The 22,830-nt window shown below is 52.0% G+C and overlaps 1 protein-coding gene across 3 annotated transcripts in view; it reads right to left on the reverse strand.

Annotated features, from left to right (window-relative positions):
- LOC111154641 (phosphatidylinositol-4,5-bisphosphate 3-kinase catalytic subunit delta) overlaps nucleotides 1–22,830 on the reverse strand; it is a 51,464-nt gene that overhangs the window by 8,886 nt on the left and 19,748 nt on the right. For all 3 annotated transcript variants that reach the window (XM_022514397.1, XM_022514398.1, XM_022514396.1), the window contains exons 2-7: nucleotides 20,317–20,431; nucleotides 4,569–4,741; nucleotides 1,802–2,030; nucleotides 1,493–1,722; nucleotides 894–1,073; nucleotides 435–584 (exon numbers count right to left, since the gene is read on the reverse strand). In XM_022514397.1, coding sequence (XP_022370105.1) covers nucleotides 435–584; nucleotides 894–1,073; nucleotides 1,493–1,722; nucleotides 1,802–2,030; nucleotides 4,569–4,709 — 930 coding nt within the window. In that variant the 5' untranslated portion in view covers nucleotides 4,710–4,741; nucleotides 20,317–20,431. The remainder of the gene's footprint in view (nucleotides 1–434; nucleotides 585–893; nucleotides 1,074–1,492; nucleotides 1,723–1,801; nucleotides 2,031–4,568; nucleotides 4,742–20,316; nucleotides 20,432–22,830) is intronic.

Below are 22,830 nucleotides of genomic sequence, written 5' to 3' on the forward strand. Positions count from 1 at the left end.
GCCCCTGGCCACTCGTGGGTGGGGTGCGTGTTGCCGGTTGGTGAGAAGGCTTAGATGCCCACCCGTGATACCACGATACCACGATCTGCCAGAAAGCTTGCCGTGCAGGTAGCCCAGGACCCCCGGAGCTCTGCTGGGCATGGCGTTCTGCCTCTCTCTCTCCATTGCAGGGGGGCAGGAAGAACAGAAGCGCAGCCCATGAGCCGGGCCTGGGGCTGCCCCGGGAAGCTCAGACAACACCCCCCGCAACTGCACACTGGTGGAGGGCCAAGTTCAAGGCCCAGCTCTCAACACCGACCCACCAAAGAGCATGAGATGAGGGACCCTGGACCGGCCGGCCCCCAGCCCTCAGCGTTGCCACTAGGCTCCAGGGCCGGACAACAGCGGGGAGGAAGGGATGGATGGGGGGGTGGAGGTGGAAGGCACCAACTCACCTTCTTCATGGGAATGGGGGGTGGTTTGGTGCGTGGTTTCTGGACTTGGGGGGCGGGGTCGCTCTGCTCATCCCGCATGGCGAGGATGGAGGAGGAATGCACCATGGTCAGGTGGGGGGTCAGCCCGCTGTGTAGACAGCTGCAGATGTACTGTGATGGGGGGTGGCGGGCAGAGTGAGCGGCCGATGGGGCAGCCCCAGCCATGCCTCAGCCCCGGGGACTCCCCGATGCCCTCACTGCCGATCCCAGGTCTTCCCGGCCTCTCCTGCTGACCCTTTGGCCCCCCCACCCAGTTCCTGAAGATGGAGCCCTCCTTGGGGGCCCCGGGGAGGGCAGCCCAGTGAGGGGACGCTCTGGCTGTGACCCCCAAAGGCCCAGTTCCCTCCGACCAACTGGGCCCTGGCCTGGGGCCCTGGGGAGCCCGGGAGCGCAGGGTCCCTCCCAGACCTCAGCCCTCACCTGGAACTGGCAGAGGGGGTAGCTGCCGTACAGGTACTCGTGCCTCCCGTTCACCTGCAGCGTGTAGTCCTCGGGCTGCTCCACCAGCGGCTGCCGGAACACCGTGGCCTTCTTCCGGAGCGCGCAGGCCATCAGCGCCAGCGGCACGTCCTTGCTAGACACCTGGAAGGTGAAGCTCTCCTAGGGAGAGGAGGGAGGGTCAGCCCTCCACCCTCGCAGAGGGCCCATGGCTTCCGGGACGCAGAGGGTGGCCCTGCCTATTTGTCCGGAATGAGCTCCCCCCCCACCGTCACCGCCGCCCCCAACGTGAGGCAGAGTCTGATGAAGGCGCACGGCCGACAGCCCAGAAACAGTTACTGAACGAATGAATGGACCCATGACCAAGGCCGTCTGGTCATTCGGCCTCGTCCAACTTGCCCGGTGGGACATCTGCCTGAGCCCCTCGCAGGCATGGGTGCCCTGCAAGTCCCAGCCGGTGCCACCGGGAGGACAGCGGACCCAAGTGCTGGGCGGGGGGCTGGGAAGTCTCACGGGGAAACGTCCCTGCAGCTCGGGCGCTGCAGACGGGCCAGCGTCCCCTGCAGGGGCCATGGGCTCACCTCGCTGCCCTCAAACTTGACATTGACCAGGAGGGCCCGGTTGGGGACCCGCAGGGTGCCGGCCCCCCAGCCCCGGGCCGAGGGCTCCAGCTGCAGCGGGAAGCTGTACTGTAGCCAAGCCTCCCAGCCCAGCTGCCGCCGCCGCGCTGCCGCTTCCTCGCAGAACTGGCGCATCTTGGTGCGAAAGGCATTCACCTCGGGGTCGTGCAGGGAGTCGAACTCATGGAGGCCTGCGAGGCGGGGAGGCTGGGTCAGCGCGGGGGGGCGGCGGGGAGCGGGCTGGGGCCAGCCCACCCGCCCGCGGGTCACCTTTGCCGATGAGGAGGCTGATCTGGGAGTTGACCAGCTTCTTCACTCTGTCCCCCTCTCGGGCCACCAGGCGCAGCACGGGCAGGAAGGGCTGGATGTCACAGAGCCGCCGCTGCTCGTCCTCCAGCTCCTGCTGCTCCGCGGTCTGGTTGACGCAGGTGAACACGTAGGCCTCGGGGTCGCTGAGCATGTGGAAGAGCGGCTCATACTGGGCTCGGTGCCACAACACCTGAAGGGACAGCGGCCGGTCAGCCCCTCCAGCCAAGGCATGCAGGGCCACGGGGAGCCTCGAGGTGGCTGGGGGCAGGCCTCAGCCACAAAGACGGCTTTGCCCTCTGGTCTGTCCCCGACCGGAGGGCAAAGCCGAGATCCCCAAACCCTGTCCTCTCCAGACCCCGTGAGCGCTGACCCCACAGGGCCCCTGAGCCTCCATCGCTACCCTTCTGTGGAAGGTGCTGGGTCCACGCCGAAAGCCTGCCCAGTCTCCCCTGTATGTTACCCTTGAGAGACAGCCCGCCGGACATGACCTCCAGGCAACCCTCCCCCGCAGCTAATCATTCTGGGGTTCTGATTTCCAAATGTTGGCAACGGATTCAGAAAAGCTGAGCACACCAAGAGAGCCGTCAAGCCCTCTATGGGCTGTGCTCAGCTAGGGCGGTCAGCGGGTGCCCTCAGGACGAGGTGTCCCCAGGGAACCCCTGGGAGAGCCATCTAATGGTCAAGTTTTAGTGCAAAGGTGTTCAGCACTGAGTCACAGAGAAGACGGGAGAGAAGAGACCAGCCCTATTCATCTTCCACGGGGGATGGGTAATTACGGCCCATCAGCACAAAGGGATGGGGGGGCGGGGCATGACCCAGAATCTAGAACACCTGTATGAACGGGCACAGAAGGCTCTAAGAGACATGCTCAGTAGGAAAAAAACCCAAGGTATAGGGGCGCCTGGGGCGCTCAGTTGTTAAGCGTCTGCCTTTGGCTCAGGTTATGATCCTGGGGTCCTGGGATCGAGCCCCACCATCAGGGTACCCACCTAGCGGAAAGCCTGCTTCTCCCTCTCCCACTCCCTCTGCTTGTGTTCCCTCTCTGTCTCTCTTTGTCCAATAAATAAATAAAATCTTAAAAAAAAAAAAAAAACCAAGGCATATAACAGCAGATATAATTCAAGCCCATTTCCATAAAAACAACTCGAATAAACATAGTAATGAATAGAGAGCAGGATTTGACAAGAGGAAGTAGGGTCTGCAGGCAAAACCTGGTCCACTCCCCAGTTACTAGAAGACAGCCACACCCACTCATTCACGCTGCGTCTAAGGCTGCCCTGGGCCCGCACTGGCAGAGTTGAGTGTTTGCGATAAATACCAGATGGCCAGAAAAGCCAAGAATATTCACCAGCTGGCCTCTCGGAAAAATAAAAGTATGGAGGCGCCAAAGGCAAACTGGGGTGCGCACAGGGACCCAGGCGTCTTGTATTTCTGCACTGTCGGAACTGCAGTAGCGATGCATGTGTGGCTCAGGAAAACCAGATTATCCTTACAATAAAGTTAATCACATGAGAAAGAGGTTATGTTCACTCAAAAAAAAAAAATCTCAAAGTTCATAACTGGAATTATCACAAAAAACAACACTCCATAGAAAACAGGAGAAGAGCCCAAGTGTTAACTGTGGTTGTCTCTTAAGAGCGGAATCACAGGTGATTTTTTTTTCCTCCTTCTACTTTTCCCTCTTTGCCCCAATCAATGCAACCATATTACTTTTGAAATGGGGGGGGGTAGAGATTTAATTTTTTTATTGTAATTAAAAAAATTTTTTAAAGATTATTTATTTATTTATTTGAGAGACAGAGAGAAGCTAAACCCACTGAGCCACCCAGGCGCCCCAAGAAACTTAATTTTTTTTTAATTTTTTTTTTAAAGATTTTATTTAGTTATTTATTTGGCAGACAGAGATCACAAGTAGGCAGAGAGGCAGGCAGAGAGAGAGAGAGGAGGAAGCAGGCTCCCCGCTGAGCAGAGAGCCCGATGCGGGGCTCGATCCCAGACCCTGGGATCATGACCTGAGCCGAAGGCAGAGGCTTTAACCCACTGAGCCACCCAGGCGCCCCAAGAAACTCAATTTTTAAAGAAATCTCCCAGGAAGGGGAGATTAAAAAATAAAAATAAAACCTCAAAAATGATCTACTGCTTTTTTCCTCTTTTTTTCCTTTTTTTTTCTTTTTTTGTTCCACTCCCAAGTATAAGCTTTTAAAATTCTGAGCTGAGGTCTTGCCCTCTGGCATGACCCACTAAATCCCACACTTCGCAAGTGAGATGAGCCCTCTGGGAGATCACAAGACAGTCTCTGCCAAATCCTTTCCAGATGTCTAACTCTTTGACTCAGTATTCCACCCCTGAAAATTATTCAACAAAACCCAAAACTATTTCCAAAGATGATGTTTACTACCATGACAGCTCTACAGAGAAAAGACTGATAAGACTCTTTCAAGTGGCCAGGGCTGGGGATCGGTTCCAGAAATGATACCACAGTCATGGAGAAAAGGGAAAGCCACCATGGGAACCACACCCCGAGGCTCCCACTGGAATCCAGCAACTGTAACCCTGTCCTGATAAAGGGAGAAGCTGAATTCAGAATGCAGGCTGCGCTCTAACAGCTTGTGAACAAATTTTAGGTATTATTTATCTTCTGAAATCTGTTTTATAGGATCTCAGATCGGAGCCTGGGCGTCTGCCTGTCTTGCCCTCCAAGTTCCAAGCTCGAAGGTCGGGATCGTACCTTCTTGATGGTGCTGAGGTTGGCATTCCGGGACACAGGGAAGTTCAGATAGACCCCCGTGGGCAGCAGGAAGTCAACAGCCACACTCTGATTCTCCTCCTTGGTCCAGAATTCCATGGGGCAGTCAACCCCAGGGGGCATTCTGCTCTCTCACCTCTCAGTCCCTGGTTGTCCTGAAAAGGAAGGAAAGGCGAAATGAGCCATCCTCAGCATGCTGATGAATCCTTTGAAAGGATTCTCTGGAAAATCAGAATGTTGGGACCTTTGGCAGCAGGAAATTCAGGAAGGAGTCTTTCCTCCCTCTGGGGCCTCGTCCTGCCTGGGGTGGCTTGGGGCTCCTGTCCCCCAGACTCTGCACCCCCCTCATGACATCCTACATCCCTCAGCACAGTGGCCCAAATTCAAGACACCAACAGACCCATTCCAAATCATTTTTTCTCAGGAATGCACACACGCGGGAATGCACACACGCGGCCCCCAGCCGGCAGACAGAGGCGGGGGATGGCAGCATCCTTGGTCAGACAACCCGGGACTTGAGAAGGACCAAAGGCTGCAGTTCTTGGAAACTTTCTTTTTAAAAACATTTTTTTTTTTTTTTATTTGACAGAGAGAGCACAAGCAAGGGGAATAACAGGCAGAGGGACCTGATGCGGGGCTCTATCCTAGGACCCTGAGATCATGACCAGAACAGAAGGCATATGCTTGACCATCTGAGCCACTCAGGCGCCCCTCTTGGAAACTTCCTAACCAGAAACCAATTGGCTTAAAAATGGCTTTGGCCATCAAACAACTTGTTGAAGTATCCCCCCTCAGTCATACCCACTCTTCAGTAATAAAATGCTATAGACACAATTAAAGGTCTTTTGAGTATCTCCACCACCACCGCCCCCCTCCCCCATCCCGCCCAGGCTACCACCATCTGGATTCTGGTTATGTGTAATTTCCATGCATGTTTTTATACTTTGATTGTACTAACATGTATCCACAAACAATTCTCAACAGTTTTGCATGTTTTCAAACTTGGTAGGAATAGCTCTGAAGAGCAAGTCTTCTGCAACCTGCAACCCACATTATGTTTTTTTTTTTTTTTTTTAAGATTTCATTTATTTATTTGACAGAGATCACAAGCAGGCAGAGAGGCAGGCAGAGGCAGAGGAGAAAGCAGGCTCCCTGCTGAGCAGGGAGCCCAATGCGATGCGGGGCTCGATCCCAGGACACTGGGATCATGACCTGAGCCGAAAGCAGAGGCTTAACCCACTGAGTCACCCAGGCGCCCCCCACGTTATGTTCTTTAGGCTAATCCATATCGATACATGTAGGTCCGGCTTATTCATTGTAACTTCTGTGCTATTTCCCTGTGTCAATAAAGCACAGTTTATTTACCCCTTCTCTTGCTGATGAACCTCAGGGTTTGTTTCTGCTCTTTCGGGTTATTACAAACAATGCTACAATGTATCTCCTTACACACCTCGCTTTGTGTGCAGGTAGAGTCGGGATGAGCATTGTCCAAAGAAATACAATGGGAACCACACAGGTGATGCCAAAGTCGCCAGCAGTCACATTCAAAAGAAGTAAGATAAAAATTAAGTTTACTGGGGCACCTTGGGTGGCTCAGTGGGTTAAAGCCTCTGCCTTCAGCTCAGGTCATGATCCTAGGGTCCTAGGATCGAGCCCTGCATCGGGCTCTCTGCTCAGCGGGGAGCCTGCTTTCCCCTCTCTCTCTCTCTCTCTCTCTCTCTCTCTCTCCTCCCCTCTCTCTCCCTCTCTCTCTGCCTGCCTCTCTGCCTACTTGTGATCTCTGTCAAATAAATAAATAAAATCTTTAAAAAAAAATTAAGTTTACTCATCTATTTTGCTTAACCCAATATATCCAAAATACAGTCATTTCAAAATGGCCCTCAACGTGGCAAAATTACTAATGAGATAGTTTACATTCTTTTTGGGGCATGAAGTCTTTGCAATCTGGTGTGTATTTTCACTTAGAGCACACTGCAGCTTGGATCCTACATTTCCACCAGAAACACCTGACCTCTATGTCAATGTCATACACTTCACAGATGAAAAAGGAGGGCCGTGGACTCAAGCTGCTCCAAACAGACTGAAAAGTTTTCCAAGAAATGAGTCAAGTATCCATTCTGACATTTGAATGAATCAAAATGAAAGAAAATGCTTAAAAATGTTGTTCTTCAGTCACTTTTCCCATTTCCAAGTACTCAAGAGCGACACCTGGCAGGGGGCCACCACGCTGGACCACACCGGTCTGGGGGAACTGTCGGATCACGGCCATGACCTACGACAGCCAGATCAAGAGCCTCCGCTTTACGAAAGGAAAGCAGTGGTGCCCGTTAGCAACGGGACCAGCGCTGTCCCAGCTTACTCTCCGTATCTCCATCGGCGCTTCGTATCGTCCAATTCACTGTTTCTGCCAATCTGATGTGCACAGAATGCTCCTTTGTTGTTTTAATTTGCATTTCCCTGATGAGCCATAAAAGTGTTTATCTTCTGCAAAGAGCCTGCTTATAAATGTTGCCCATTTTTTTCCTGTGGAGTTGTCTTTTTCTTATTGGTTTATAGGGTTTTTAAAAAATATACTCCAGATTCAATTTATCTGTTGCTTAAATGAGTTGGAAATATCTTCTTTTGGTCTGAGTCATCTTTTCATTTTGTTTATGGTGCCTTTTTTGGTGAAGGAAAAGTTCGTAATGCTGATGTAGTCAAATACTGTCCTTTACGTTCTGGTTTTTATTCTTTCGAGAAAGATTTCCCTACCCTGGGGTCCCATCCTCCTAGATGTAAATGACTCAGAAAAACAACTGAGAGGGATTGTGTAGCTTGGGGAGATATTCTTTTAGGGGCTCTGCCAACAGGGCCCAGACCTCAGCCTCGCTGCCGGGCTAAGTGTAGAATCTGCTGGGAGCAGCACGACATGCGTCGCGCTGGCGCGACCATGTCACCACCACTGGGATCCAGTTCCTGATTGTAAAACCACATCCTACTTTGGGTTCCTCTTTCTGAGAATGGCCAGGCCAAAGGCTTTCTTTCTGATTCAAAATAGGGGGGAGGGACAGGCAGGAATCCTCGAGAATCCACTTCCAACACCGCAAGCGTTCTGCCCACGCTCAGGAAGTCAGGGCACCTGCGGCCACTCAATCCCGAGGCCAAGATGGGCACAAGTAGCATGAGCTCCTTGGGACTCCAGCCAAAGGGGCGGTGCCTGAGACAAATGCACCCCCCGCTCTTCTGCCCCATAGTGCTGTGGAAGGAAGCCTTCAACTAACCTCACCCGTCTGGGATGCACGGTCATACTTCCGTGTATAACGCTCATGGCCTAAGGAAGGAAGACCCCAGATGGTGTGGGCAGGACGTAACCAAATGTCAAGAGATGCGACAGGAAGAAGCAGGAACCCTCTCTCTCTTTGTGCGCCCAGGACCCAAGTTCAGCTGCTCACAAGCCCCAACCCTCCAGGAAGGTCAGACTCATCACCCCGCAATGTATGGGACAAAGGTGCCAACTAATCCGGGGACTTTAGAAGTGCCCCAAGAACGCAAATGGCTGCAACCGCTTGGACAAAGTACCCAGTCCTGGCAGTATCTACTAAAGTGAGCAGGTGATGCCCTCTGACCCAGCAATTAATTGCACACCTCGGTCTACACTCACTGGAAACATGAGTCCCTGTGCAAGAGCAAACACGAACGGGAGTGTGTACGGCACTGCTATTCCGAATAGTCCCAAACTGGAAACTTCCCAAACGCACATCAGCAGTATAATGGAGAAATAAATGATGGTCTCTTTTCCCGGTGGAGTGTTACACAGCAATGACAATGAGCGATCCACAAATGCACACAACAGTGTAAACGAATCTCATAAACGTGCAACTGAACAAACGAAGTCAGGCACAAGAGTATGTGCTCACGATTCTAATTATACAGAGAAGACAGGCAGAGCTCATCTATGTTGGCGGTGGAGGGGGAGACGGGGTGACCCCAGAAGGAGGGCAGTTGCCCCAGGGTCAAAGGGTACGAGGGGCTTCTGGGTGCTGGTACTTTTCAGTTTGTTGATCTGGAAGCTGGGGACTTTTCACAAACTCAACACACCCTCAGTAGGAGTGGTTCAGCCAAGCTGACTTCCTGGCCACTTCAGGCCCAGCCACCCAGAGCCCCGAACTCCACCCCCCATCCCACCCCACCTCCAGGACTTGGATTGGAACCAGGAAGAGGCTCGGCCCACCAATCACTGTGCGTCCTCTCCTGGCCACAGTGATTCCAGGATGGGAGTGAGAATGTCCAGTCAGTCCAGTGCCTTTGACACCCCGGTGTCTGTCTTCAGGTACTGCCTCCTGGAGTAGCAGAAAAGAGAATATCCACCTAGAGCTGCTGGTGACCACCTCCTGCTGCTCTTAGGGGTGAAACTTGAGAAAAGACCACCATGAAGGAGAGGAGAGCTCACAGCAGAGTGGTGGAGTCCTGAAGACAGCCTTTGAGTCCCTGGATCCAGCCATACCTGAGGCTCTCCCTGGATTTTCAGTTCTATTCGCCAAAAAAATCTCCCTGCCTCCCCAGTCTCTCACCCCCCACCATTTTTTTTTTTTTTTAACTTGGAACGGTTTGTCTTTTTTGGTTTTTTTGGGGCGGGGGGGTGGGTTTCGTTGTTGTTTTCGGTCATTTGTAGCTGCACGTTTCATTTTAGGAAGCTTCTAGTGTTTAGAAAGTTCTTTCCTTGGAAATTGGCCCACCTCTTGGAGCCAACCCTGATCTTTGTGTTGTTATCTAGAGATACCCAGAGCTGCCTGATGGCTCCTTCTCCTGGATGATGACCTCAGTACCTCTCTTCTCCCTACAACACAGTTTTTAGACTCTTGCCAAAGTCTGGTACTCTGCGAAAAAAGATGCTATGGATGGGGCCTGACAGGCCAACTGTCGAGGAATGTTCTGGGTACCAGACTCCCACTGCTTAGCTTAATAAAATCTTATCAGCCCCTTCCCCCAAGAAAGTTCTTCAACGGTTATACTGAGCTCTCTGGCTGCCAAACTTCTAAGTATTTCTCCCAGGAAGTCAGGTTCTCTCAATGAAATCTCTTGGATCTGAATGCAGAATTCACAATTACTGTTGGTGACTTCATCTCATGGAAGTAACTGGCACCCGTGTATCACCGCATTTGATATTTTGTACATATGACTCAGTCTGAGATATATTAGTTTAAACTATTTATTAAGTCCCAAGAGCGGTGCACGGGAGAGACAGTAATACCCACACACGGAGTAGGTAGGGAGATGATCACACATTCTATCAACAGGGGGAAGACGACACGCCAAACAGTGATGTAATGGAGAGAGCCTACTCCCTGGGGGGAGGCCAGGAAGAGTCCCCCTGAGAAAAGGACACCGGAGCAGAGAACCAGAGCGGGCCAGCCGTGTCCACGGTGGATGAAGGCAGGCCACACCCACTAGAGCAAGCGGGTGGGGCAGGGAGGGGAGGACAGGGATGAGATGGGGTGAAGAGATCAGCTGGGACCAAGTCCTGGGGAGTCTTCACAGGGGAGACGCCTGGGTGTCACTCAGAGAGTGATGGGCGGCCTTAGCAAAGGAGCGCGGGGCCCGATTTGCATCCAGAATGGTGCTGCTGGCTCAGCGTGGAAGGATCGGAGAGAAGCCAGCCAGTCTGTGGGGCGTGACTGTGGGGAGCTCGGGCCTCCAGGGATGAGAAAGGCTGGGAATCAGGCTATATCCAGGAGCTTGGTGGATGGGATGGGGGCTCGCGGGGGACAAGGAAGGGTGGCAGGCGGGGGGGGGGGTGGGGAACCGGGGGGGGGGGGGGGAGTGGTGGAAATACACTGAAATGGGGGAAGTGTGAGGGAGAAACAGATCTGGGGGCAACAAGATGGCAAGAGGTCCATTTCAGACACAGTGATCCGAGCCGCTTTGCGAACACCCCCGTGAAGACAGCAAAGGAGCAGCCCCTAGCATGGAGCCTAGGGGAGAGGTCTTTGCCGCTCCCAGCGCATTACTGGGGGTCAGCAGGCTCCCCCCAGAGACGCGTGAGATGGCCTGGAGAGAGAGGCTAAGCGAGGGCCAGACCCACCTCAAGGCACTAGAGACACCCACCAAAGATGAACCATGAGCCACTCTTCCTTGCTCTGAGTCAGCCACCACCGCCCTGTCTGCCCGCATCGAATCATCAGCACAGTTATCAAACGATCATGACCTGAGCTGAAATCAAGAGTCAGACACTTCACTGAGAGGGCCACCCAGGTGCCCCTAGGGCCCTAATCTATTTCTAAGAGAGGAGGGCAAGCAAGGGTCCCATCCTAGAGCCACAGTGCTTCCATCAGCCCGGGAATGAGGTGGCAGCCCATCCACTAGTCTCCCCGGCACTGGCACACCGGCTGGCTGGTGGCTTGTGCCAAACTCAGGACCCCTGAGGCCTCCCTCTCGCTTCTCTGGAAGTTCCACTGTGTTAGGGCTGTGAGTCTGTCTTCTGGGTCTGCTAGGGTTCCACGTCTTTCTCGTGGCCATCGCAGGTGTGGCTGACACTCTGAGTAGGAGCCACTGCCCAGTGTTTTTCAATGGGAAGACGGGCTTTCTGTGCTGGAGTCCCATGCCCTAGGGAACAGCTTTCCACGGAACGCATGAGTCACTCACAGCCGGCTGGGTGCAGGGGACAAGCAGCGGGGAGAAGGGAAGTTATATCCTGCTTATCCGAGCCGTAAACATCCTCGTCCTCCCTGAGGGTTCCCTGAATGAGACAGGCCTGTACCCTCACCTGTTACTCCAGAGCAAGCGTGAACCCGTCTAGAGAGAGATGCTTTGTTCTTAGAACTTCAGGACAAAACATCTGTCAAAAACCCGGATTTCAGAGCTGAAAGTCACCACCCCAAAAGCTCAAGAGGAGTCTCAGAAACGTCTCGAAGGCGGCTATGCACGGTATCTAGTATCTACCATCAGCCTGGGCTGGATACTGGGACAAGGGATAGGGAGCCACCTGGGCTGGCCTTCTGAACCAGGCTGCGTGGAGCCAGGTCTCCTGACCTGGGCTGATTTTAAGGTGCTTCTCAGCCTCCAGAAAGTCCTCCTAATAAGTGTTCTGTTTCCAGACTCGCTTCCTCGCAGAATGAAGTGGATGCTTTTCCTGTTGCCTAATGTATGTGCAAAGTGGGGGCACGAAGGCACTTCAGAGCTGAATTCCCAAGGTGCTTTATCCAGAGGCCCCACTTCGCAACCATCCCCAATCCTATGGAGTTTTTAGTCGAACAGGAAAAAAGCAAAAAAAAAAAAGGAAGAAAAAAAAAGATGACTTCACGTAAGAAAAGAGTTGAACAGAATAAAAGGGACTTGCGGGGGGGTCTCCTCTGGATGGTAGTTCAGGGGAGGACGCTCAAGAGAGATCATTTTAGGGGTGCCTGGGTGGCTCAGTGGGTTGGGCCTCTGCCTTCGGCTCGGGTCATGATCTCGGGGTCCTGGGATCGAGCCCCGCATCGGGCTCTCTGCTCGGCGGGGAGCCTGCTTCCCCCCCCCCGCCGGCCCACTCTGCCTGCTTCTCTGCCTGCTTGTGATCTCTGTCTGTCAAATAAGTAAGTAAAATCTTTAAAAAAAAAAAAAAGATCATTTTGGAGTCAAGGCCCAAAGGATGAGAAAGATCAGGCAAAGATCCATGAAAGGCAGCTGGAGCTGGAAGTGCAAAAGCCCTGAGGCAGGAGACCAAGCAGCTGGAGTCAACGACCCAGAGGCGGGATGACTGGGAGAGGCGGTGAGCCCCGACCCTGCAGGGCCTCATAGGCACAGTGTGGAGCCAGATTTTGTTACCACGACAATGGGAGGCCACTGGAGGGTTTTAAGCAGGGGATTGATAAGCCCTGACTTTATGCTGGACAAAAATTGCTTTGGCTGCCGTGAGGAAAATGGAAGTGAGTGAGGCAAGAATGAGGTGGGAAAGCCATGAGCCCAGGGCCCCAGGCAAGAGCAGGCAAGGCAAGATTAATGCAGGAAAACTCGGGCCCCACCTGCCACTAAATGCCCCCATCCTCTGCTCGTCTGGGCTGGGGATCAGGCTTTCCACCGCTGCAGCCTTAGAGCTCCCCGCCCGCAACAACTTCCTGACAAAGAACTGCAGGTAGAGACCAGATGGAAAATGGGACTGGCCCCGGGTTCCCCCAACAGGTGTAGTTTTAGGACAAGCGAGCTGTTCTCCCAAAACACAGAACCTTCCATGAGACCCGCTTCAGGGTGTCTCCCCTAGAGACCCGGGAGTAGCAGCATCCTCTGTCCCCTCTGGCCACCCCAGTTTGTGGGGTAGAAAGTGTCTGTGGCACAGCAAAGGAACAGCAACCCCAGCAAGAGGGAGAACTTGGCTACGCGGGCGGGGTCCGGTGGTGGTCAGGTGAAGGAGGAACCTGTCTCCAAAGGAGGATGGGAGGGAAATGTCCAGAAGCCAGAGGCCAGCCAAGTCGGACACCCCCAAAACCATGCCCAGGACTAGGAAGAGGGGGCTTGTCTGGAGGGTGGTGACACCCCAGGCTCCCACCACAGGAGGGAAAGGGATGGGAGGGATGAAGGCCGAGAATGGATGAAATAACGGAGTCTCCAATGTCCACTCAGTGGGTAAGCTGAGGGCGTGAGCTGCCTGACTCCTCGTCTATCCGCTGCTGCCTCCCTCTTTGTTTCTTCTTTTCACTCTCTCCCATTTTTTAAAAAAGAATTTCTTTATTGGGGCGCCTGGTGGCTTAGTCGGTGAAGTGTGTGCCTTCGGCTCGGGTCGTGATCTCAGGGTCCTGGGATGGAGCCCTGCGTCGGGCTCCCTGCTCAGGTTGGAGTGGGGGGAGGGGAGCCTGCTTCTTCCTCTCCCTCTGCCCTTCCCCCCACTTGTGCTCCCTCACTCTCTCTGTCAAATAAATAAATAACACCTTTTTTTAAAAAGATTTTATTTATTTGAAAGAGAAAGAAGGCGTGAGTGCAGAGGGTAGAGGCAGAGAGGGAGAAGCAAACTCCCCACTGAGCAAGGAGCCTGACTTGGGACTTGATCCCCGGATCCTGGGATCATGACTGAGGCGAAGGCAGACGCTTCACCGACTCAGCCACCCAGGTGTCCCATACTCTCTCCCATTTTAAATGGGTCTCCCTTGAACTTCTATTATTTAGTAGAATGGTAACTTTTATTTTGAATATTTAAAAATGAAAAAAAAATCCTCAGTGCAGGAGAACCAAATACACAGACATCGAAGAATGAGAAGCAAAGGTCTCTGGAAATTCTGTTCTATAAAAAGAGAGAGAGGAGAGGAAGGGAAAGAGAGAGAGAGACTCCTGACTTCTTCTGATGTCATCAGAAAAATGAGCCAACTATCCTACCAAAAAAATTCGATCCCAACTATCTCCTATGATGTTCAGTTCACGGCCCACCCAGGGAGGCCAAGGGCCTGCACCCGAATGGAAGAATCTGACACTACCCATCAAAATCAAGAGAGAGATCCACGCTCTTAGGTCTGGTAATTTGGGGAAATTGGGGAATTATCCTAAGGAAGCAATGCAAAGGGGGTGCGGGGAAGCTACATGTACGAAGATACTCATCTGTGGTTTTCATGAAAATGGAAAATCAAAAATCACAGGGAAATTCTGATAATTAACAGGAGTGAAGACAGTCATCACAACGGCACCTGTGTACCAGAGCCCTGCAGATACAGCCCCCAAGAGATGGAACCAGAAGGTGCCCCTCCGTTCGCCATGGCAACATCTGTTTGCGGACAAAACGTTATCAGAAAGCACAGAAAAAATGGAAACAGCTGTTAACGGGTGAATATGGAGCCTATGACAATGATTTCAAAGTTCTGTTATCTAGGAATGTCAGGCAAGCACGTGGTTTTAAAAATTAATGAAAGCTAAACCGTTTGCAGCAAAAAAAAAAAAAAAAAAAAAAAAAGAGTAGCCCCCGCCCCGCCCTGCACGTCCAAACCTCCCACCCCCGACTTCAGATTTTTTTTGGGTATTTGTCTCCAATTTTCTAAATAACTGATTCACATGGGTACTTCTCGATTTCCGACTTTTAACTTCTGACCTTAAGATGAGACTGTGCCTTCTGCACACACGCATATATCCTCTTCTCCATCTTCTGAATATAGCTACGTGATTAATTTTTTTGTTAATCAAACTTGTGGGCACCTGAGTGGCTCAGTTGGTTAAGTGTCTGCCTTCAGCTCAGGTCATGATCCCAGGGTCACGGGATCGAGCTCCGCATCAGGCTCCCTGCTCAGCGGGGAGTCTGCCTCTCCCTCTCCCTCCGTCAGTAAGTAAATAAAATCTTAAAAAAAAAACAACTTGGGACGCCTGGGTGGCTCAGTTGGTTAAGCAGCTGCCTTCGGCTCAGGTCATGATCCCAGCGTCCTGGGATCGAGTCCCACATCGGGCTCCTTGCTCTGCAGGGAGCCTGCTTCTCCCTCTGCCTCTGCCTGCCATTCTGTCTGTGCTCGCTCTCCCTCTCTCTCTCTGATAAATAAATAAAATCTTTAAAAAAAAAAAAAAAAAAACAACTGAAGTGCTTACATTATTATGACTACATAAACAGTGTTTAACACTAAACCACATAGTATATTCTGGTTTTATTTCCTTCTTATTCAACTTTTTGTTATTTCTTTTTTTTTTTTTTTAAAGATTTTATTTATTTATTTTACAGAGAGAGATCACGATAGACAGAGGCAGGCAGAGAGAGAGAGAGGGAAGCAGGCTCCCCGCCGAGCAGAGAGCCCCATGCGGGACTCGATCCCAGAACCCTGAGATCACGACCCGAGCCGAAGGCAGCGGCCCAACCCGCTGAGCCACCCAGGCGCCCCAACTTTTTGTTATTTCTATAGTTGATAGTTGCCTCACTTATAATTAGCTTCATTTTCTATGTACAAATATAATTCCTTTGTTTTATATATGCAAATACATAATTCTTCCCCCAACTCTGTAACAGAAGTATGAAACTCTTCCTAATACGGTAAACAGGTCCGATAACCCACCAGCTTCATTTTTTTTTTTCTTGAAGATATCCCTCCTGGTGCCCTCAGCCATACTGCTCCAAACTTGTCTGGCTGATCTCTACGTGGGCTGTGCAGTTGCACCACTGGGACTTTGCTTCACCGTGATGATGGGAATTCTCATCATTCTCTCCACCCGTCAAGGTTCTGGGTTGCAAGTAAAGAAGCCAGCTCTCACTGATTAAGCAGAAAAGTTGCTGACAGATCATTTGGCTTATTTGCTGCACTGTGAGGAGTTTCACAGCTCTGTTGGAGAGTTTGAGGAAGAATTGGTGATTAGTACATTGCGAACATAGCAAATAAAGAGACGAGGAGGTGCTTATCAACTCCAGGAAAAACAGAAAGCTGAACCAAAAAAGAAACAGAACCTGGTACACTGGACTCCCCAGTGCAGGTCTGATGGCGGAACTGCCCCTACTGCCACTGATACTAAATGCCAGTTGGTACCTCGGCCATATCCGTGCCAACAAGTTGACCTTGGAGCCCATCATGGCTGCCAGGGCCATAACCACGATACAGCACATGCTTCATACCTCTCCTCTGCCAAAATACAGCATGGGTGCACTCATCCATGGAGTCTAGGTCACGGGCCCCAGCTACAGGGAAAGATTTGAAGTCAGTACTTTTCAGTTCCCGTGGTTGGGTAGGTGTTTGGTTTTTTCCTCTGCACTTGCAAAACTCGAAGTAAGGTAACAGCTGAAATACTGAAAGCTATTTGGGAACGGAGGCAAATAAGAACAAGAGACAATCACATATTCTATCACTTGTTCCACTTTCTTAGTTGACTCTCATTTTCGTAGGGCACCGTCTCCACGAGTTTCCTTGAATAGTGATACAAAGGCGTGTGTACGTGCATGCGTGCGCACACACAGAGCTTTGGAAAATTCACACCTACAGAGGTGCCTTTATGCTATTGTTTTGCTTGAATGACAATTACAGAATTCTCGCCCGGGAATTAATTTCCCTTGGAAATTTGAAAGAGTTGCTCCATTGTCTTGTGGCTTCTGGTGCTGCTTTTGTGAAGTCCAGTGCCATTTTTTATCTGATCTTCTAGATGTGGCCCCTTTTCTCTTTGTTGGCTTTTGGCAAGTTCTATCGCTGGAGTTTTGAAAGTTCATGATGACGTCCTGTAGTACACACTTTACTTTTGTTTAGTATTACTATTACTATTACTTCTATTACTCATTGTTGAGTTCTACTCAGATACTCTTCATACTCATTGTTGAGTTCTACTATTACTTCTATTACTCATTGTTGAGTTCTACTCAGATACTCTTTATACGGAGGAAGTTCCTTCAGTTCTAGAATTTTTTTCCTATAGCTTGGTAACTTCCTTTTCTTCATTTTTCTCTCTGTCTTGAGTTCCTCTGAGGTGGATAGCAGGAGTCCTGAACTGATCCTCCAGTTTTCTTATATTTTCTTTCTTATTCTCCATCTCTTAAGTCTTTTTGTTATATTTCATAGAAATTCACTTTTCAATCGCTAGCTTTATTCTTTTTTATTTTTTAGATTTTATTTACTTATTTGAGAGAGAGAGAGACAGAGAGTGAGAGAGAGCACGAGAGGGGAGAAGGTCAGAGGAAGAAGCGGACTCCCCATGGAGCTGGGAGCCGGATGTGGGACTCGATCCCAGGACTCCTGGATCACGACCTGAGCTGAAGGCAGTCGCTCAACCAACTGAGCCACCCAGGCGCCCTCTAGCTCTACTCTACTGAGATTTTTGCTTCTACTATTAGTCGCTGTTTTGTTTGGTTTTTGGTTTTTTTTTTTAAGATTTTGTTTTTAGGGGCACCTGGGTGGCCCAGTTAGTTAAGTGGCTGCCTTCCGCTCGGGTCATGATCCCGGGGTCCTAGGATAGAGCCCACATCGGGTTCCCTGCTGGGCAGAGAGCCTCCTTCTCCCTCTCCCTGCAGCTCTGTTTGTGCTCTCTCTCCATCTCTCTGTCAAATAAACAAAATATTAAAAAAAAAAAAAAAGATTTTATTTTTAAGCAATCTCTATATCCAACATGGGGCTCGAACTCACAACTCTGAGATCAAGAGTCACACGCTCTGGACTGAGCCAGCCACACACCTCTACCATCACAGTTTTTATATCCCAGAGCCTACTGTTGTTTCATGAGTATTTGTTTCTCAACAACCATGTTTATGACTTCTGGCCCATTTTTTGCTCATTTGGGTCTCTGTCTTTCATGCTAGGAACGTCATTCTATGTGGAATGATCCACAGGTGTCCATTCAAACTTAAGAGAGGCACTCAGAGCTGTCTGTGCACAGGTAAAGGCTAGTTGCTTGGCAGGCATCACTGTGAAATGACAAAGCAGCAAGCAAGCTTTCCAAGAGGGCCCCTTCAATGTTAGTCTTTGGGGGTCATTTTTTCTTGTGAGCTCCATTTCCTCAGAGAGAAGTTCTTCAAGGCCCCAACCAGAGAGGGGTATAGATTAGGCTGCCATGTTCTGGGAGCCAAGCAGGGAAAGGTTTCACTGTTTAGTATACCAACTTTCACTGAATCTTTCTGTTCTCAATACAGTGCCTCTTACATTCAGCTGATCCCACGCCTCCTTCCACTCCAGTCTAGGCCTGAGCTGCTCTGGTTCAACGAGGCCTCTGGGAAAACAGGCATCTTCTGCTGGGATGGAGGAGGGAGCCACCTGACTATGTGGGCTGAGAGAGGGGTCTGTTGCTCCGACACACACCTTCAATTTTCCTGCTTCCAGCCCACCCCGCAGTCCGTCATCAGGAACACTGTAGCTCCCACTCTTGGGCCTTTGGTGGGTCCTTGAACACACCTGCCTTCCTCTACCATGACACAGGACACTCAAGACTTTAAGTTTTACATCTCTTTTACCGACCTGCTTTCTGTTTCTCAAAGCATTTGCTCACTCCTCCTCCTCCTCCATCATTTCCTTTTCTGTTTTCTTAAGAATTTTGTCCTTTTTTAATCCCTTACTCTCATTTTAGTGGGCTTTTGAAACAGAACCAGGAGAAACATATGCATTCAATTAGTTGTATTTTCATGGAAGTTCATAGTAACATTTAACAATACATAAAAAGTAAGTTTCCAAAGATAGGCATATAGGAGGTTTTCTGGGGGACTTGGGGGAGGATACCCCTTCAAGGAAACAGTGGTTCCCTCGGGGGTGGTAAGGGGACAATGGGTTATGCCAAGTTGGGGGGCAAACTTTCAACAGTAAGTGGGCATTTCTTAATAAATGAAAAAGTATGAGGGTTAAAAATTATTAAAAGACATCTACTAGGGGAACCTGGGTGGCTCAGTGGGTTAAAAGACATCTACTGAAACAAGACTCAAGATACTGTTGGGGCCTCTGGGTGGCTCAGTCAGTTAAGTATACGACTCTTGGTTTTGGCTCAGGTCATGATCTCTAGGTCATGCGATCGAGCCCTGCATCAGGCTCCACGCTCAGCGCGGAGTCTGCTTGGGATTCTCCCTCTCCCTCTGTCCCTTCCCCTGTGCCCGTGTTCTCTCTCTCCCTCTCTCAAACAAACATAAATCTTTAAAAAAGAGGGGGGGGGGGCGCCTGGGTAGCTCAGTGGGTTAAGCCTCTGCCTTCGGCTCAGGTCATGATCCCAGGGTCCTGGGATCGAGCCCCGCATCAGGCTCTCTGCTCAGCAGGGAGCCTGCTTCCTCCTCTCTCTCTGCCTGCCTCTCTGCCTACTTGTGATCTCTGTATGTCAAATAAATAAAATCTTTAAAAAAAAAAAAAGAGAGAGAGAGAGAATCAAGATACTGCAAATAGGTAAACAGATGTACAGAAGAAACTCCAATCCCCCAACAGAGGTCTACACAATCCATGGTTTTTAACTATGTTCCAGAGTTCTGGGGTTCCACAGAAGCAACCCCAAGATCTTCAGAGGGTGGCAGAAATGGGACAGGATGCTGAGTGGACATCCTAAGCCAGTCTCTGCCTGGACCACAGGGCACTCCGTTTTTTTCAACTCTATAGGTCAAAATTCTGTTTTAATATCTTGAGCTTTTTAAGGAGAGCCACACTAACAAAGAAGTTCAGAAAGTACTGATGAAGATCTAGAGAAAAAGAGGTTGGGGTGGGGCAGGGGTGGGGGGAAGCTTCCAAGGATGACCCCAGGTTGTAAGCCTGGGCTCCTTTCCATCAGAAATGACAGGAGCTGCTCAAGCATCCAGATAGCAAAGCCAATGCTTGGCCAGTATCAGTCTCTGGCCTCAGTTTCTTCATTTGCACCAAGAACGGACTGCATCCATCTCCCAGCGAACATCCAGGGAGTTCTAATGAGCACTGCCTTACTGATACAGCGACTGCCAACTCTCTGGAGAGACAGAATGTCCCTACCTAAGAAGTTTCTGAAAAGCAATGCCAAGTTGTAAGAATTCACTCCATTCCCTTTGGATGGAAGTTTTCATTTTTCTCTCCCCAAAAAGGCCAGCCCAACTCTACCATGACTGAAGCAAGTCAAATAGCTCAGTAATGAGCCCCAGGGTTCCTGGGAGCAGAGCCTCCCCCCTCCCTTCACAGGCAGCAGTATCCCTCTCCTGGGGAGCCAGCCCAGGTCTAGTTCATTTCCCTTTGTTGGCTCATAGCACGCATCTGGGTCATTCTCTTCCTCTGCATGATCTAGTCCTAGATCAGAAGTCAGAGAGCTTCTCCTTTGGCTGGATGGTCAGGGAGGATGGAGTCTGTTCAAATTCTTAAGCTGTCTACAAAATCACATCTCTTCTTTCCCACACACTTGTCTCCTTCACCCAACATACCTCTCTGGAATGGTCCAAGAAAGACCAGCAGCAAAGGCCCCTCTGGCTGGCAGATCAAAGATGCTTTGGAATCAATGAGCACCATTCCGCCCCTGCCTCACTCTGAGCTCCTTATCTGTCAGGGTGGGGGGGGGGGGAAGAAAGAAAGAAAGAATGAATGAATGAATGAAATTTTTAAAGGAGAAAGTCTCCCCAAAACTTCTATGCATTCCTTCACAGGACTTTAGCTCAAAAATAACTGTTTCACTTAGGCTCTCATTTCGCAAACCAGTCACATTCTGCTTGATGGGCCCTTCTCACCACCCAGGTCACCGCCACCCCAGCTCCTTTGGTGGTACGGAAGCAAAGCGGAACATTTCATGACACAGAAATATATAGGTATATACCTCAGATCATGCTTAGTTATTCGTTGGTTCTGTTTGGTTTTTTTGAAGGCAAAGTGTAATGGTCTGTGTCAAGCCTGGGTTCAAGTTCCATTCAAGGGATAGGAAAAGCAGATTCCTGGACTTGAGTTCCCCATTTAAGTACTAAAGCATCATACAGGCAGATTCATCCCTGCCTGCAGAAGAGGGAAAAGGGCGGGTGTGTGGAGAGAAGGGCCTCCCACGACTGCATCCCTGGAGTTTCTTTCCCCCCACTGCCCGCCACTCCAGTAAATAATCTGACCCCAGAGACAGGAAGACACCTGAGCTCCGGAAGCCCAGCAGGCTGGATGCTACGAGTAAGACCCACCCCTTTCTCCAAACCACAGGCCCCGGGCACAGCTACCTCCATAGCGGGAGCCCACTGGGCAAGGCTGGGAGGGCTTCTGAAGAGCAGGGAAGCCTAAATCATTTGCTTCGCCATGTAAAAAGCCCACTGCTGGGAAGCCGTTGGAAAAGGTGTCCCTTCCAAGAATACAGTTCCCAGGGACCGGGCTGGAATTCTCGCTGCTGAGAGGCGAATCCCGGGCAGGATACCCGATGGACCCTGCTGCCGGAGCCCAGGAACGGGGGCTTGGATGGTCTCTTCACCCAGCATTCAGGGGAGGAGAGCAAGGGAAATGTGAGGTCAGCGCCAGGAGCTGCGGAAGAACGAACTTCCACTGCTGACCAATGGAGTTATTAACAGAGGACAAACCCAGCAGTTCGGTTACAGGGAAATGAGACACGATTATAGAGAAAACACTTTCAAAACGAGCAAAGACAAAGCAGAAAACATGATGGAGCCAAGAGAAGGAAGAGTTAGGGAAAGCAAGAAGGAATTAGTCCTCAGGAATTCAGGTCAGGAAACAGGGAGCTGGGGCAGAATTCACAAGAGGGCGGCCGAGGAGGAGGCTCTTCCCGGAGGAAGGTGCATCTTCGGCTCTGGCCCTCCTGCCGCCCAGGACCTCGGGATCCGGGTCGCCCGCCCTCTAGCCCTCTGGGTTCAAGGGCAAAGCTTGGGAGGCAACGCCAGGAACCGACACAGCGCAGGATGCTCCGTCCCGAATCGGGGACAGGGGGAGGGGAGGATGCGCGCGGCAACTGCTGGGTCCCTGACAAGTAAACAGCCTGCCCTGAACAGGCGCGTCCACGTCCGGAGCCCGGCTGAGGGCCCTGCTCATCCCATCAAGGGCGGCAGCGGGACACCCCGGATCCCCGCCCCCCGGAGGCACAAAAGGGATGCACGGAGATCGGGAGAGCATGAACCAGCCCACACCCGGGAATCACAACGCGAGCGCGGCCCCCTGCCTCGGCCTCCCCGGCAGCGTCCGGTCCGCCCCGGGACGCGCGCGCCTCCCCCAGCCCCCACGCCCCTGGACCCCGACCGCCCCAGGCGGACAAAGCCGGGCACTGGGCGGGGCGGGTGTGCGCAGGGGGGCACTGGGACCCCGCAGACGCCCGCACAGGTGGGCTCCGTACCGGGTGTCGGTGCCGGGGGCGGGGCCCGATCTCCCTGGAGACGGTTGCCCAGGGGACGCGGCGGGCGGGTCCCGGAGCTACGCGAGCCTCCCGGCGGCAGCTCCGAGCCCGCGGGGGCCTGAGGGCAGGCCCGCGGCGCGGAGCCGGCAAGCGGGGCAGCAGCGGAGGGGCGCGGCCCGGGGCGGGGCCCGGACAGCGGGCCGGCGCGGGCGGGGCCAGGGGCGGGGCGCCGGCAGGGGGCGGGACCGGGGGCGGGGCCAGGGCCCGCCGCGCCGCGGACACCGTTGGCAAATTCTCCCGCCCCCAGCCAGGCGGAGTGTCGGAGAGCCAGCGACCGCCGCTGCAACTCCTCCGCGACCCCCGCTGCTCCAGTCCGCCCGGCCGGTGGGGCGTGCGCCTGGAGCGCGAGCGCCCCGGCCACCGCGGGACCCCGGGTGGCGTGCGCATGCTGGCCCTGGCTCCCCTCCCGGCTGGTAACCGGAGAACTGAAAGTGCCATTTGCAAAGGGAGCGGGGGCTGGTGGTCCGCCAAACCGCTCTCCCCGCCCGGGTCCCCAGGGAGTCACCAGAACCGACGGGGCACCGGACCTCCGTCACTGATCTGGAGCCTAGGTCACCCGCGTCACTGGCCA

This window comes from Enhydra lutris, unplaced genomic scaffold, assembly GCF_002288905.1.
Source record: "Enhydra lutris kenyoni isolate GAN:26980312 unplaced genomic scaffold, ASM228890v2 scaffoldscaffold38, whole genome shotgun sequence".
Lineage (NCBI taxonomy): Eukaryota > Metazoa > Chordata > Mammalia > Carnivora > Mustelidae > Enhydra > Enhydra lutris.